The 17,099-nt window shown below is 32.9% G+C and overlaps 2 protein-coding genes across 3 annotated transcripts; both read right to left on the bottom strand.

The window, feature by feature from the left end:
* Window positions 1-4,046: 4,046 nt before the first annotated feature.
* On the bottom strand, window positions 4,047-10,253 carry LOC116016442 (ferredoxin-1-like). 2 transcript variants are annotated; one of them, XM_031256701.1, is made up of 2 exons: window positions 10,075-10,253; window positions 4,047-4,660 (listed from the first exon to the last, which is right to left on the bottom strand). In XM_031256701.1, the coding sequence occupies exon 2, from the start codon at window positions 4,651-4,653 to the stop codon at window positions 4,204-4,206; it is 450 nt and encodes a 149-aa protein (XP_031112561.1). In that variant the 5' UTR covers window positions 4,654-4,660; window positions 10,075-10,253; the 3' UTR covers window positions 4,047-4,203. The 2 variants fall into 2 exon arrangements, with proteins under 2 accessions (XP_031112561.1, XP_031112560.1); XM_031256700.1 differs by lacking the exon at window positions 10,075-10,253 and adding an exon at window positions 6,278-6,429.
* Window positions 10,254-10,839: 586 nt separating this feature from the next.
* On the bottom strand, window positions 10,840-13,383 carry LOC116015590. The gene is made up of 5 exons (XM_031255696.1): window positions 13,185-13,383; window positions 12,811-13,071; window positions 12,098-12,309; window positions 11,734-11,995; window positions 10,840-11,449 (listed from the first exon to the last, which is right to left on the bottom strand). The coding sequence occupies exons 2-5, from the start codon at window positions 13,066-13,068 to the stop codon at window positions 11,123-11,125; spliced, it is 1,059 nt and encodes a 352-aa protein (XP_031111556.1). The 5' UTR covers window positions 13,069-13,071; window positions 13,185-13,383; the 3' UTR covers window positions 10,840-11,122.
* Window positions 13,384-17,099: the final 3,716 nt, after the last annotated feature.

The following is a 17,099-nucleotide window of genomic DNA, read 5'->3' as shown; positions in this document are numbered from 1 at the left end:
GACCTATCTCACGAATAAAGATCCGTGAGATAATTTTAAACAAGTTTTTACCATTACCTAAATGGAACGTTATAAAGTTGACATAGAAATGTTGTTGGACCAAAAATAGTTTTTGCTTATGATCAAGTAAAATCGTGTAGATGTGGCTTTTAGAGAGTAGTGGAATTTCATTTGCCTTAATTTTTCCTTTTTTTCGTTTTTCAATGATCTAATTGGGAAGCATGCAGCCTACCCAAGTACCCACCATGGGCCCTGTAATGAGGATTGAAAAATCATTAAATTGTTTTTATCAAGGTCAAAATACTTGGTCCAATCTAAGACTCTAGTTTGGTATTCATAAATAGATAAATAAGATAATTAAGAAAAAGTTATTATATTATATGAGTTAAAATGTGTTACGTATTAAAAATTGAAAAAAAGTCTTGGTTAGTAGGCTGCTACGCGCAGCCGGAATCCCAAGGAGGAGCACGTGGTCATCACTGGCCGCCATGCGATCGACCTCGAAACTCTCGCAGCCGACATCCACGTAAGGTCGGTGGACATATCGCAGATTTTTTTTAAAAAGTAATAATAATACACGCAACATATTTATACATAAAAGAAATTAAAATCAAAATAAAAGATGTAGTGCGTCAAGCCAACATATAATTAAATTTTATTAATTTTATTTCGATTTCCCAATTAAGCAATAAATATATAAGCTAATTCACATCCTTCACTACAAGATTAAAAGTTGGTACTTGTAATATGTTATTCTTCAATTTCACTTAATCACTGAAAACCGATTCAAATTTAATCATTTTTTACGAATCAATAAGTTTGGTTTGATTATTTTTGGAAGTAATTGTGTACATGAATAAGTTTGGTTGAGAATTTTTGTATCTTAGATCTAATACCACAAATGGTCCTCTGACTATTGGGGTAGTACTTCTTTTAGTCCTCGACTTTCAATTCGACCACAAATGGTCCTCTGACTTTCATTTTTGACCACAAATAGTCCTCTGTTAAAATTTCTGTTAAATCTAGGGGTAATATCGTCAAATTGATTAATATTATTATGATTAATTCTTTTTTAGAATTATATGACAACATAATTAATTTCAAACATTAATAAACATTAAGTTAATAAATATAAAAATAAAATGGACGTGAGAACTTATATAAATGAACAAATTAAATAAAAATCCATGATTAATGTTCGCAATTTGTACTTGATTAATTATATTAATTCAACGGTAGCAGCTTTCAGTTATGTCCCAAACAAAATGTTTGATCGATTAATGAAAAGTGAAAATTATTAATTGACCATGTATGAACAACCATGAAAATGATGAAAGCAAGATTTTTTTAAAAAAATCTTCCATTGTAGTCTGTTGGTTAAATTAAAATAGATAGCTCTAATATTAAATCTTAATTTTGTACGCATAATTACGAGAATAAAGTATATTGTCTTTTTATTTATGAGTATTTATATTTGTTAATTGTTTCAATTATGCTTGTTGGTGAAAAATTATAAACATTTTTATTTTATGAACATTATATATATCAATTTGACGATAATACCCCTAGATTTAACACCTATTTAACAGAAATTTTAACAAAAGGACTATTTGTGGTCAAAAATGAAAGTCAGAGGACCATTTGTGGTCGAATTGAAAGCCGAGTACTAAAAGGAGTACTACCCCAATAGTCAGAGGACCATTTGTGGTATTAACTCTGTATCTTACTATGGATGAGTTATGGTGCGGAGATGTTCTAAGGTTAAAGTAGAGTTAGATCTGAACCGTGATCAAATCTAGATCAATAACTTAAATCAATTTTATTTAAAAAAAAAAAAAACGAGTGTCCTTCATCCATCTCCTTCATGTTTATTCCAAAGATATCATATTACTTTTCTTTTGAATTAGATAATTGGAAACAGCAAAACCTAGACCGGATCATTTTGAACTATTGAAAAAAATTGTAAAAATGGTGCACCTTAAGAAGGAAAACCACGCACCTTAAGTTTCAACAACTGACGCATCTTAAACACACAAACCACACACCTTAAGAAGAAAAATCACGTACGCACATAAAACTTTAGACCGACACACTTAAGTTTCAACAACTGACGCACCTGTTGATTTTTTACCATTGGATAGTCAACCGGCGGGCTAACATATACCGTCAACCAATGGAAAAATTCTATCGACACTTCGATATCAAATTTACGAAGTGCTCACTTTGGTTAACTTTGCTGAAAGCATTATATTTGAGTGCTCAAATATAGTGTTGTATTCCATTTTATCTTGGGAGAGTGGCACTATATCGCTCATATCCCCCTTAAAAGGTAGCAAACAAATTTTAAGGAGAGTTTATGTAACACACAAGAAGTACACAACTTAAATTTATTTCTTTGTTGATCATAATTATTTTATAAAAAAATTGAATCCCATTATTTTATTTTACATTTTTACTTATTCTACAACTATAAGAATTTCATGTAATTTAAATGGCCCAATGCAAAGATAGGTCTAGATTCCGTGTACATTGATGAGATGTTTGGATCAGATGGAAGATGAATATTAACACATGAAAATGCTTACCACCCTACAAACAGGCAAAAAAATTCACGTGTAAAAGGTTTAAAATTCCAAGAAGAAAATAGGCCATTGATTTTCCATTGAAGATGGCGTCATGATTAATTCCATTTATTCTCTATCATGTCAACGTGAGATGATTGTGAATTCATCTTTTTGGTTAATTTGATCCGTTATTTGTGCCACAAGCAAAGTTGAAATTTTCTCTGATTATTAGTTTCACATTTTTATGTTGAGGCTAGAATCTTTAGGTAGTACTTTACCCTAGTAGCACTTTCGTCATCTCTTTGGGGAGAAAGATCGAACTCTTGACTTTTAGTTAAGGATGGATTGGTTCCTTACCACTCAACTACACCCCAATTTCACAAAATTTAAATGTTAATTACATAATATATCGCCTATTTTTTTATTTTTTATTTTTTGAATTGGACCTATAACAAACCATAAAAACCACAATTAATTTTCAATAACCAAAACCAAACAGAAAAGAAAAAGTTAATGCCTTTTTCCCAGTCTTTTTACCATAAAATAAGCTGGATGGAGCTGGATCTCTCCCAAAAAGTTGCTTTCCAAAAAAATCTTGATCGACTAATGAGCTGAGATCACATATCCAACACATTTCAGCCTATCTTTCCATATCTCAAACCGTTTTTTTTTTTTTTTTTTTTTGAGGTAGGCCATTCAAGGAGACAAGGATAGAAGTAGCTTTATTCTTATTCCTCAATTTCTATATTCCTTCATCATCTTCCCCTGTCTCTTTGTGCAAAAGTTCTTACACAGTTACACTAACCCCATGCACTTTCTCAGCTCCACCAAATCAAGTCCTTTTTGAGTCTTCATTGTCCCCTTCTTGCTTCTCTTATAACACCAAAAAGGTCTTTTTCAAAATGCAACATATTTTCTTATTTCATCACTATTGTATTTATGACTTTCTAACTCTAATGAATCTTCAGTATATTAATAATGAACCTTCAATATATTAAAAATGAATATTTATCAGTGATCCACATTGCAATATGAACCATGATCTATAATATAATATGGTGTCTTACCACTCTTGAAGTCTTGTACCCCGCATAAACATGATTAGTCCCTGTGTCTTGAGTAAACTTTTGGTCAAACCAAAAAAATTATAATGCCTTTGGTTGTTTAATGTAACTTATAACAAATAATAAGTTGTACATAACCCATAACCTAAGCTTGATGAGTTAATAGAGTATATTTGTTCCTCTTATGATTTTGTTACAAAAACCCAAACAAAATATTAGACCCAAGGCCCATTTAAAGAATTGGCTATCTTATGCCCAACTTAAAGAAAGATCCAATTTGTGTGTGTATATTTAATTTTATAGGGTGGAAAGTCTAAAATACCATATGCAGGAAACTCCGAAAGCAGATAGTCCAAACTCAACTCTCGGACGCAGACGACTGATTCTGTACTAGTGGCAACAATAAACAAAACAATGCTATAGGCAAAAGTAGTTGAATAGAAAGCAGGAACTTGCAAAGGATAGCATTACATTAACCGAAACAACAATGTTGGAGTGGACACTTAGAATCAAGACCCTAATTCCTGAGAGTTTTTGGAGTTCAGCATAACGTAGGAACAACCTAAGTAAAATACCTAGTAAAGATCACTCTCCTTGTGGGTGTGAATCACGCAATCTGAAGTTGGGTAAGAAACACAAGTCAAGACATATCCCTCTCCCACTTGGCCGTCATCGAGAAAAGACCCATCAGATTGATCCACAGAGCCCGTCTCGATCTTCCCCGCGCAGGTAGAGCATGCCCCGGCCCTGCAAGAGTATGGCAGTTCAACTCCCGCGCTCTCAGCTGAATCCAGGATGTAAGTATCCGCAGGTGCATCAAACTCGTACTCGCCATCTGGACAAACCAGTTTAACCTTATATACCGCTGATGCAGTCACTCGGTAACGGTCAGCTTTCAAGCCAAATGATTTGGAGACCCTCTTTACAGAAGTAATGGATGATGGGCTCTTCACAAATGCACTCTTTGGTTGGGTAAGAGGGGCACTTCTGAACATGCAGGTAGATGGAAGTCTTACAGTCGACATGGTTTACCTGAAATTCCGAAAATGTATATGCCAATCAAACACAGATAACAATCAGAATGCATACTTTGGTCCAAGTAAAATAGAAAGAGCTGAACATAATGCCGTGCTTTATAATAATCTTTGCTTAGTGAGTTGGGGGAATATCACGAAGCATTCTAATATTTGCTTAGTGACTTGGGGGAATATCACGAAGCATTCTTTCACTAGGATGGAGATAGCTAGAAAAAGTAAAGGGAAAATTGTAATTTATGCCCCTCAAGTATAGGCCAATTATAAATGCCACCCCTCAATTCTAAGTGCTATAAATGTTGCCCCTGAATTCTCAAAATGTGGCCATATATTATTGCCCCCCCTAGCCTCCTGAGGGGCGTAATATATGGGGGCAATATATGGCCACATTTTGACAATTCAGGGGCAACATTTATTTCACTTAGAATTGAAAAAATGACATTCATAATTGGCCTATACTTGAGCAACATAAATTACAATTTTCCCAAAAATAATGAAGATTGACACTTTCCATTCTACAATCTAAAGATTATGAGGAGCAGAAGAAAAGCTTCCTCAACAGACCTTGCATTAAATTTGTTGTTTGTGTAAAACACACACATATTTGAGATCAGCCATACATATTCCACTATTCCATTTAGCAACCTTTAACACCGACTCTGTCATTCTCCGTGTTCCCCAAATATCTAATCCACTGCTAGCTGCCCACTACCACTTTGGAATTCATTCGAAGCTCATAAACAGGCTACAAACCCCTTTCAAATTAAACATTCAAGTAAAGCTCTTCCGGGCATTAAAAGTGCTGATGCATCATGAATTCGTGATGCTTAAAACCATTAAGGTTTCATATTAAACATTCAAGTAAAGTTCCAAACCTCAGCCCACTAGATGGAAGTTTAAGCAAAGATAGAAGTAGATGGACCATTTCAAGCCTCCAACTACTTTCTATTTCCTTACCATCACTAGCTTAGCTCAAATGGTATCACTAGGGGTATGTTTTACTCAATCTCTAGTCTATACTAAACCATTCCACCCTTATCAGAAAGAGCCATTACTGGCAACATTAGACTCAAATCCTTTAGAGAGATAAAATCAGTAACATTTAGGAAAGTACAAGACCCATACCAGAAAGAGCCATTAGGTATATGGCTACCACAAGACAAATCTATATACACAAATTCAAGTAGAAACCAAATAGCAACAAGTTCTATTTTAGAATAAATTTCCCAAGCAACATACTTTTCACTCCAACAGAATTCAATAATCCAAAGGCCAGTTTACATCTACATGATAGCTGATAAAAAGATGCATCTTTTAAGCATGACTGCAACAAATCCACACAATTCATATGGATCTCGAGAGTATCCGACCAGAAGAGTGAATATTGAATAACAAAATCCAACCTTTAATCACAAATCACAAATTCCGCCTAAAATTACAGACGGATCAAACCGCAAAACAACAAAGTTCCAAGAAACCAAACCCAGAAATGACTACGAACCCAAAGGAAGAAGAAAAACAGCACCGCAAGATGCAGGACAGATTCATAAATCAAATAAACCACTTGAAAATAGCATCGGTGCAGAAAAGTAAAGAAAAAAAAGTAAAATCTTACCTAAAAGTTGGATTTTCTTTGGGAATCTTAAGACCGAACTTCCGAGGGCAGAGTGAGGCGCAAGATGTGGGAAGTCCAAGAGAGAGATTTATAGAGAGTGGGCGAGTGAGTTACTGAGTTATGGCTTTTGGGTTTTGTTGAGAGGCGACGAGTTTAGTTCGTGTTGACTGTTGGGTTACACTGTTCCGTGACCTACCGCCCATAGATTGATACATTTCTTTTTTGGTACATGTTATGTTATTTTCGTACATTAAAACCTACAACTAATTAGTGACTTGATACATTTTTTTTTTCGTACGTGTTATTTTCATACATTAAAACTTACAACCGATTATCGATAACATTTCGAACTACTAAACCCGGTGACAGGCGACTCTGCCTTTGAAGAAATCAAAATGATTGAGCAAAAAAATCTGAGAACAAATAAAAGTATATAAATGAATCGGCACCATCAAAATTTAATTGAATTAGTCATATAAATACAAATATTAGTACAATATATAAAATAAAAATTCACTTAAATAGAAACTCTAAGATCTTCTCAAGTTTATTATTATTATTATTATTATTATTATTATTATTATTATTATTATTATTATTATTTTATTTTATTTTATTTCTGTATGGTACCAAAAATGAATATTTTTGCATTGTAATAAACATACCTTAGTTGCCGTACGGCTGCAATAAATTGTACTCAGTAATCAGTATGCGTTTTTCAGTTGAAGACCAAATATATAATAGGAGTAATATTGTCACATTCTAATTTTTTATTTTAGAAAAAATGATACTTTTTTTCTTCTTAAATTATACAATTAATATAATAGAAAACTATTGTACAAAAGATCTCAATGTGAGACAAATGCAATAATAATTGAGAACTAAAAATGATTAATTTTAAAGTCGGTAATTGAATTTAAAAACGAAAATAACTGTAGTAGAAAAACCAAAAGTAAGACTCATCCAACATGCATTATAATTACGAAATAAGTTACCTAATCTATATTTTATTGGATTGGAGGAGAGAAAAGTACATTAACAAATCATTAATATTTTTATGTTATAAAAATTCAGAATGGGTTACACATCATAATCAAAACACAAATAAAACAGCACGATTCACCCAGTTAGCAGAGTTCAAGTTTATTACGTCTTTGAACCACTTTTTATGTCATGGACCAATTTAGGGATGACAATTTCAATCCGCCCCGTGGATATCCACCCGAATCCATCCCGCATGGGTCGGATTTTTTTGGGGTGATAGTGGGTAGTGGATCGGGGGTGGGTCTTAAAAAAGTAAACCCGCGGTGGGTCGGGTTGGATTCGAGTTCTATGTACAAAACCCGACTAGAACCCAACCCGACCCACCATGTGTGTGTATGTATATATATAATAGTAAAATAAGTATTAGTATGTAGTTTATTATCAAAGTTTCTATAACTTTTGATAACTTTTTACTATTTTTATATTTAAACAACTAAGTTTATTTTTAAAAATTAACAATTTAGTTATTATATGTGAATATTTTTATTATTTTTTGTTTTAGTATAACTAATGAATTTTTTTATTTTATTATGTGTAAGTAATTTAATATTAATTTTTTTCAAGATGATAAATGGTGGGTACTCGAGTGGGCACCCGCACCCGGTGGGGGTGGGGATGGATTCTAAAAAAGTTCACCCGATACGGGTTGGGGGTGGGGGTGGGTGGAGAAAATATAAGGTGGGTCGGGTGATGGATGTAGCCTTCCCCGATCCACACCCGACCCATTGCCATCCATATGGACCATGTTCCACATAACCCTATGTGAATTATAGTTCAATATGATACTATTTTTTGCCGTTGTCGTTATGATATTTTAATGTTACAATAATAAAACTAGCGTATGTTGAAAATAAATTATAAAATATATCTCATGCAATAACGTATATTTTCAAATGAACCTGACGTCTAAATTAAATGATACTTCAGTGTTATAATGAAATTAGTGTGTGAAAAAAACGAAACTAAAACACATAGCTCATACAATACATATATTGTCAAATGAACTTGAAGTGCAATTAAAATGATACTTCAGCATTATTATAATAAAACTAGTATGAATTACGTGAAATGTAATTAAAATAATAATCAATGTTATTATAATGAAATTAGTATGTGTAAAAAATGAAACTAAAAAATGTATATTATCAAATAAAATTAAAAAGTAATTAAAATAATATAACATACTTTTACCTCATAATCCATGCTTCTACATAGTCCACATTAAAATTTGTCTCTTTAAACTGGGCGGGCTTTCGTGTTTTTTCATGTACAACAGAAGAGTGTTGGACAAAACAACGTAACTGCTAATAACTGGTCAAAGGGCATCTCTATTTGGGCACTTAAATGATGATGATTTGGCGGATTAGCAAGTGGAAGAATTTTTTAATCTGCAAGTGGGAGCAGCCACTGTCATGTCATTATTTTAACAAACTAAATTAATGCCTTTTAATTTCCCCTTTCATTCTTATAAAATTATTACATTATTTTATGATGTTTCAATACGCTTAATTTTACATATACTCTTATTCCATACTTTCATTTTTTATTTCTTATGGAGTGGAGTATCACATGTTGGCGTACTTAATGAGCAAGGAGAAAGAGACTCGAAATGCTAAAGGCTAGCTATAACTTTCACTGTTTTGATAATGTATTTTTTATTTGTTAATAAAAGTGTCAAATAAGCCAATAAATTTATGACTAACGCCTAAGAGTGAGAAATTTTGGTTGCTTCAACTGAACTTTTTTTTAGTTGATTATCCATTATTGGATAAAAAATTTAGTTATTTCAATTTTTTGATATGTTATGACTATCTCATTGGTTAAAAATTTCATAGATAATCAACTTAAACAAAGAAAGTTAATAAGTTACTCTTATAGAGTCAGACTTAAAATATTGTGATTATCAAATTAAGAATTCAACCAATTTAATTGTAATTGCTTAAAAAAAGAATAATTGTTCATGTGGAACGTGAAGTGCCTTATAAGTTGATGAATTATTTAGCTGTCTTAATTGGTAGCTAGTGGCTACTACCAAAAATCCAAAATTATACTTATTTAGGTCATTACTCCAAAAACAAGTTGTCAACTTAGTCAAAACTCATATGGTTGTCCACTCCCACTCCTTTTAAAAGCCAAATGATCCTTCATGTTGTCTAGGAGCCCAAACCAAACAATAAATGTATCATCTTAATCATTTACTCGGTGGAAAAGTATTGCCATTTACTCAAATGCACAATCCAAAAGTTCTAAATGTCCACTTCCCTAGCTTCTTCTTATTGTTGTTGTTGTTGTTTTTTTTGTTTTTTTTTTTTTAAATTTTATTTTAATCTTGCAACTACTACAACTTGGTAAAGAGCCCACAAAAAAAAAAAAAAAAAAATCCTCAATCATTAGTATTGCTCTAAAGGAGATATTGGGAGGCTTTAATTTGATTGTATTCATGAAGATTAGAGCAGATTGGTATACCAAATCAATCCTTAGAACCACAACACATCCTAAGATGGCTCAAACTGTCCCCCTTGCATGGCCTATTTAAACTTTGTTGGATACAAAGAAAAAGGAAAATAGGTAAACCACAAAAAATTTGAGTTGAAGTACTAGCAACAATAATTAACTTCACACCTTCAAAGGATGGTCAAATATCTTAATCCCAAGAAGAGAGAAATCACGGTAATATCACAGTTCTATTACTATTAGTTCTAGTTTATACAATAGCAACAAATAGTAAGTGAATAGAGTTAGCAATATTTTACCTGGCAACTTAATCGTGCATAGGGTGGGGTGTTTGGAACACTGGGCTCCATCTTGCAGCGGGTTGTTAGACATGAGTGCAATCCATTGCTTCATCTCATATATCATCCTTGAAAGATGCATTATATATATTGCCAAATGATCATTATATTATTAAACTCCCTCCTTGGACAGTGTCTCCAGCCACCAACTCTCATTCATCTCATTTTTTTTTGAAGATTCATTCATCTCATTTATCTCCTTAGCTTGTTATTGGCAGCCAGCCATGAACCATAGCTGTTGATATTCTGTGAGAGGTCCAAAATAAATGCTGCTATCTAATCTTAGCATTTTGTCCCACATATATATTTGTTATGGCTGTTGGAATTTCCTTCAAGCGACGTCGTTTGCTTCTCAATAACGGACTCCTTAGTCCTCCGGGTCTTGACAGGATTTTACCCAGCCAAATTCATATTTATATTTATGAAATTAACTTACTCCATTATAAATAAATCAAATAAAACACATCATTTGATTAAAAAAAAAAAGTTTGGTCCAATCATTTGGTTAAAATTATATTTTCTTCAAGACAATAGTGTGGGGTTCGAATTACATAAATGCTAAAAGATCTATTGGATGATTTGGATCCTTTATGCTCTGACTGGTGGACTGATTAGACAGTTCATGATTTACCTTTATAGTGGCTTTAGGACTGATTGTCCGACTTAGTATTAGTCAGACAAAGTTTGGATCACTTAAGTATTAAAAAATATTTTCTTTTATGAAAATAAGTAGTAATTACAGTCCTGTGATCAAGTTGACATACAAATGGTTTACTTCTAGAGCATAGGTTTGGAGTTTGAAATTTTGAAACCCATATCAATATCTAAGATCATCTGGAATCAATTTTTGGATCAAATGCCAGAATTGGATCAGTTACCAATGTTCAAAAGCTCTTCTCTTTCCATTCTGAGCCCTTGAAACAGTTGGAATCACTGCCTGCTACACTTGTATCAGTTCAATTCCCAGAAATCATTTTTGAAGACAAGAAGAAGAATGAATAAATATGAGTTAATTGCCCAAGTTTGGCATGTACAATGGAGAATCTTCACCAAGCAAAAGAGATCTCAAGATTGCTTCACATACTGCATTATCATACACCAGCATATGCCCTCCCTGTGGAACTTCATGGTACTGAATCCATGGCAGCCTTTTCCACATATATCTTTGTAATTCTACAGGCACAACCTTGTCCATGTAGCCTTGCCAGAGATGAACCGAGCACTCGCTCTGAGGGTGTGGATTGCTCAGCTCTAGGGGATCGAAATCCCACTTGCTAAACGCCACTATAAAGTCCTGGCGAAGGGAGTCAAACACGCTTCGATTCCTCAATCCATCCTATAAGAGGAAGTAAAAGGTCATTACTGTTAGGATGCTATAGCCAGTAACGAAGACGCAACTTTATTTCCTTATACTGTCATATTTTCAAGAGGCAGGATGCTGGACTCCGCCCAACAATCCCCCTAGCCACCTGGTGCTGGACTTGGCCCTTCAGTGGCCTCCACCCAACAATTACTGTCATTCTCCTTTTCTTTTCAGTGTACCAGTAATTGCAAATTTGTTGGTGTGTGTGTGTGCGTTTTTCTTTTCCTTTTTCACCGAGAAATGCAGAACTAAGTTACCTGAGTGAACAATTGATATCCTGGGGTATTCTTCAGGACATCCAAGTCTCTGTCGCAAAAAAATGCAGGGTTTTTATCAAGAACAGTGGCCGAAGGGAATAAATTCTGCGTCAACCACCAGTGTAACAATCCTGGAGTGTACCGCGTTACCCAAATTGCCCACTGGCATAGTTGTTTTCGGTAATCATCCTTTATCAAAGCATCCGGAAGTGATTGCCATTTGTAATTGATGAAGGGGACAACTAGCGCTACACCTGCAAGCCTGCAGGCTCACATTACAGAAGGTGAAATGATTTACACTTGAAACGGGATTCAGAAAATCAGAAATGAAAAGAAGCTAAAGATCTTAAGTTAGTAGTTCCACCTGTTCGGGATGCGCTTGAGGCAACTCCAGGCCGGGTAGCATCCTAGCGAGACACCTATTACATAGTACTTCGATCCTAACTCCATCAGATCAGCTAGCTCTTCGATATCCAAAGCTTCACTCTTTAACGAGCGCTTTGGATTTGGATCACTCTCTCCATATCCCGCTCGATCATATATCAAGAGGTATACCCCCAATTCCTCAAGCAGTTCCTGGGGAACTAAAGCATTATCAGAACATTCCATGTAAAGCTGCACAAACCAATCAATGGAAGTGGAACCCTAACACAACTGAAAAAAGAAACACAAAGTTCCTACAATAACTAGTAGAACCAGAAAAACAAAATGCAGGACCACATTGATGGAACTTCACCTCATCAGTTGATATGCCAAAGTGCAAACATTAGTAAATGCATTGCTAATTTTAGTACTTTTCTTGCTTCCAGGCTAATTACTATGATTTGCAATTTGCAAAAACAGATTTGCAGTCTGGGTAGTACCAGATAAAGATTATCACTTTCAGATCAATTAATTACCAGTTTATATTCCTCAAATATGAAATCCTAACACCCAAATATAAAACCTTTACCCCTTAAGACTAAAATCAGAAATTAATCTAAAAATTCCAAGAAAGACTGTGAGGACAGAATGCTTAAAGAAATTAAATCAGAATGAAAAGTTTGGAAGTAGAGAGAGAGAGAGAGAGTGAAGTACATCAGAAGCCATAAAACTCATTTCTTTGGAGCTGCCAAAGCCATGGACTATAATGATTCTGTAATTGGATTTGTTCTTGGGCACTCCTCTTTCTCTGTAAGCCAGGTACCTCCCATCACTGAGTCGAACCCTGGGCGAAGTGTCAACAGATTGCGCCGCCGCATTGGGCTCTAATTTCTCAGTCAGAGAAGGCTCTGCCACCTGATCACCACAGCCGAAGCAACTCATCATCAGAGCAAGAATGCTCCTGAAAACCATTCTCTGAAAATAAACAAAACAAAAAAAAAAAAAGGAAAAAAAAAACACAGACATCAAGATTCAAGCGAATGGTCTACGCAGAGTTCAAACCATGGAAACAGAGCTGTCCCACTTACCAATCACAAGCAATTAAAGGGATTGTTGTTGGGCGTTTATGTAGGCAGGAAAGAAGATGACAGATTGGCAGAAGAGGCTATACAAGCCTTTGACCTATCCAGTGACGCAACTTGAAATCTTGAATTGCAGACAATGACAACTGGGTTTTTGGTTCTTGAATATTTGAGTTTGTTTCGCACGAGAGCACATGGTGTGGAGTTTCCCACACATATAATCACTCAGTTTTTTTTTTTTTTTTTTTGGGTACTTGAATTCGTTCAAGAAATTATTATTGTCTTTAAAGATTTATTAAAAAATATTTGCCCCTTGCGATCCCAACAAGATCTCAGTAGTCTATTAGGTGGAAGGATCAGTGGCTAGTGCCCATAAAGAACCAACTCTTTATCCTACATCATTCTCTAATTTACCACTCAAAAATTAACTGAACAGAAAAAATGACTATTGTAAAAGAAAAAAAAATTTACCCTTATCTATTTAGATAGATTAGAAGTCATGTACTATTGATTATAAAAGTGTTTTATTTTTGTCCAATTATTACAAATTTCTTCAACTATTACACTACAAGCAGACACTTAAACTAATTATGTTTGTGTTAATTAGAATATCGACAGTGTTTAAGTTTTACTTTGTCATTTCATTCACACTACAATTGGTATTTTTTTTTTATTTGGAGATATTGTAATTTACTTAATTTGCTATTATTAAAGCACTAAATTTATTTTGTATTGAACTTTGAGTTAAAATAACTATAATATAAAAAATAACTTTGTATAATAACAGTATTAGTATATTCATTGACTTAAAATATTGTAATTGGATTAGTTATTCTTCAAATAAAAAAAAAAGTAAATATATAAAATAAAAGGGTTGGTAATAATCTATTAATATAATACCATATTAAGTAAAAGTGCTATATTAAGTAAAAATATTATTATATATAATGGCTATTATCTTATGACCTGGCATATCTTTTTAAATGTGAATGCAATTATTTAATTCCTTCTTGTTTTCTTGGAAAATATTATCATCCAGACTGCTCAGATAACGTGAACCATATTTTCATTATATATTTTAATAATTGATTTTTTGGGTGGAGGTCGGGGTGGGGGAGTAGAAACATTATAACTTTAAGAAAAATGTAATATAATCCTTGAAAGAATCAAGCATCTCAACAGCCTATCAGTGTGACTGGGCCAAGGAGTCAATAATTGGTACAAAAGTGTGGCACTTAATAATAAAATATTATAAATTGTTAGTAGCTGAATGAATAATTGTCCGAAAAATTATATTATAATAGAGTCCTTAGTAGTAAAAAAAATAATAAAATAATGCATGCCTATTCATTTGAATATATGTTATGCTTTTGGCACCCAACCCATTTTTGTCAATAATGCAATAAAGTCTTTTTCTCTGCATATGGACTGACAAGAAATTGATGACAGAAAATGTTTGTAAATTTTGGAGTGTTCCAAAATTTATATGAATTATTTTGATTACCAAGTGATATTAACTGTTTATAAAAAAATTAACAAAATAATTTTAAAAATGTGTATATTTTATTATTTTAAAATTATTTTAAATTTTGAATATCAATTACATTAAAAATTTTAAGTATAAAAGGTAAAAAAAAAAAGTAATACTTTTACTTTTGATATAAAAGTATTACATTTTCCTTTATAAGTGTAACATTACTTATAACGAAAAATATAATATTTTTGATGAAAAAAAAATAATACTGTTACATCAAAATATAAAAATATTACATTTTTTTTGAAAGGAAAAATATTACATTTGCTAGTATAAGTATTACATTTGCATATTGACTTGACTCGAATCGGCCTATCTCACCAATAAGATTCCGTGAGACAAAGTCTGACCCCTTTTCTAATTTCTTTCATTGTAATTAGGACATTTCAGTCTTTCCTACAAAGAATATGCCAGCATGAAAGAATCATAGACATGTTTTATACTTCAACCAAAGAATATTCTTTGTAACATTATTTTCTCAGAGGGAACATTTGGGTCCGAAATGGATAGTGTGGTCGATCTCTGCCTTTTTCAAAGCTCTAAATTATTGCCTCAAATAATTTATTTAATTTACTTTAATGAAATTACTGGAATTTACAGAAAAGTATACCTGAAGTGCAAGAAAGTTGAAATCTTTGGAGCTGTGAAACACATTTACCAGATTCTTCCCTTTAGACTTGGACTCATCTTTCGCCAAGTATCTTTCTGTGCATGCTGATATCGCCCATTTGCCGCCCTGATCTTACTTGCCGAACCACTCGCCGCCAGCTTTCGCCGGAAATTCTTCAGAGCACCGGAAATTGACATCACAATGGTCTAAGAAAAACTAAAATTGACTCTCTAAACTTTCAATATGCAAAACAACCATCAAGAATTCTTCTCTTTTCAGCCAAAACACAACATAATATAATCCTCAATGAATTCGAATATTCTTGTTTTATGTTCCGTGTATTAAGGTTCTTAATTAGTTCTTACGGCATAGCAATTTCTAATTTCACAATAAATAAATAAATATATATATATATATATATACACATATATTTGTTGATAACCCAAGTTTTTGACTTTGTCAAACTCTAACCCTATGAACTTATCTCGAACTCATGAGTCATAAATAGATAAAAGTCAATTTAGTTTCAAAACTCTACTAAGCTATACACTTTTATATACAAAGAGTTCAACTCAAACCCAACACTCAACACTCAAGTTTATAGGATTTGGTTCCTAAAATCATTATAGAGATAAATTGTAAGTCACGCAATCACTCCAATCAGCCTAGCTATTGATTAGATCGACTTTAGTCTTCATACGTGCATATAATAAATTCAATTCACACCTTTCATTATTCTGAACATTTTTTTCAAACAACCTTCAATCGTACGTAACATCAAATATGAAACACTACAATGGTGAAGTTTGGGAGCAAAGTGTGAAACACTATGCTAAATTCGGAGACTTCAAGACTTTATTTATCCTGAAAAAGTGATCGTAATAATATAAGGGTCAAACATAAATAATACGGGAGTAATATAATGGTATGGGGAGATACAATTAATGCCTTGGAAATAGAGGAATGGTTAAGTTAAATTATCCCTGCCATTAATGTCTTATCTCCTATTTATGCTTTAATCTGTCGAGGTACTCTAAAATATTCATAAGATTAACCTTTTGAAATCGAAATTAAATAATATTATCCTGAATTTATGATACATGTGTATGTACGTTACTTCATCACTAACCCCTCATTTTTTGAATGACAAAAATAATGAGTCAATTCAATAGTGGAACTTGATTCTTGAATTATATGAACCCGATGACACAAGTAATTTTGTAACTCGAAGAAAATAGTCTAATCATAAATAACGTAACTATATTATGTTTTATTTTACAAGTCTAATCATGGATAACTATATTATATATGAGATTTGGATTAAACTTGATATTGTTATAGATATTTCTATGATTTCAATTGTATAAGGAGATCGATATATAATGCATTGAATTAGTTAGATTGAACTAAATAGCTAGGATTCTTGTTGTGAGTATGCTATAATTAAATTGATTTCTTGTTTGATTAAGAATCTAATTATGCTTGAGAGTATTATTTGGAATTGTGTGTAATAGCTATTATAATATATAGGACATTCAATTAGTCACAATACTCACAATTTTAATCTCACTTTGAGGGAAGGAGATTGGAAGAATACTTATATGCTATGTGTTTGAAAAAAAATGCCCAAAACTAGTGTTGACATGAAAGTGAAATTCAATTCCTTGCTAATTGGTAGACAAATGGCTATGAGAATATCATTGGCATTTTTATTGTCTTTTCTTTGATTGTTGCCAAGTTTTTGCCTGATCCATAGTCCTAAAATACCATGTAACAT

Source organism: Ipomoea triloba, chromosome 4, assembly GCF_003576645.1.
Source record: "Ipomoea triloba cultivar NCNSP0323 chromosome 4, ASM357664v1".
NCBI lineage: Eukaryota > Viridiplantae > Streptophyta > Magnoliopsida > Solanales > Convolvulaceae > Ipomoea > Ipomoea triloba.
Note: the sequence above shows the minus strand (reverse complement) of the source record. Positions and strands in the feature narration are given on the sequence as shown.

Bases quoted from the DNA above. Each gene is read 5' to 3' on its own strand.
- LOC116016442 (XM_031256701.1), bottom strand. From the start codon at position 4,653: ATGTCGACTGTAAGACTTCCATCTACCTGCATGTTCAGAAGTGCCCCT.
- LOC116015590 (XM_031255696.1), bottom strand. From the start codon at position 13,068: ATGGTTTTCAGGAGCATTCTTGCTCTGATGATGAGTTGCTTCGGCTGT. The intron at 12,310-12,810 runs GTACTTCACTCT...TTAGTTCCCCAG, and splicing joins TGAGTTTTATGGCTTCTGAT to GAACTGCTTGAGGAATTGGG. The intron at 11,450-11,733 runs GTAACTTAGTTC...TTCCTCTTATAG, and splicing joins GATATCAATTGTTCACTCAG to GATGGATTGAGGAATCGAAG.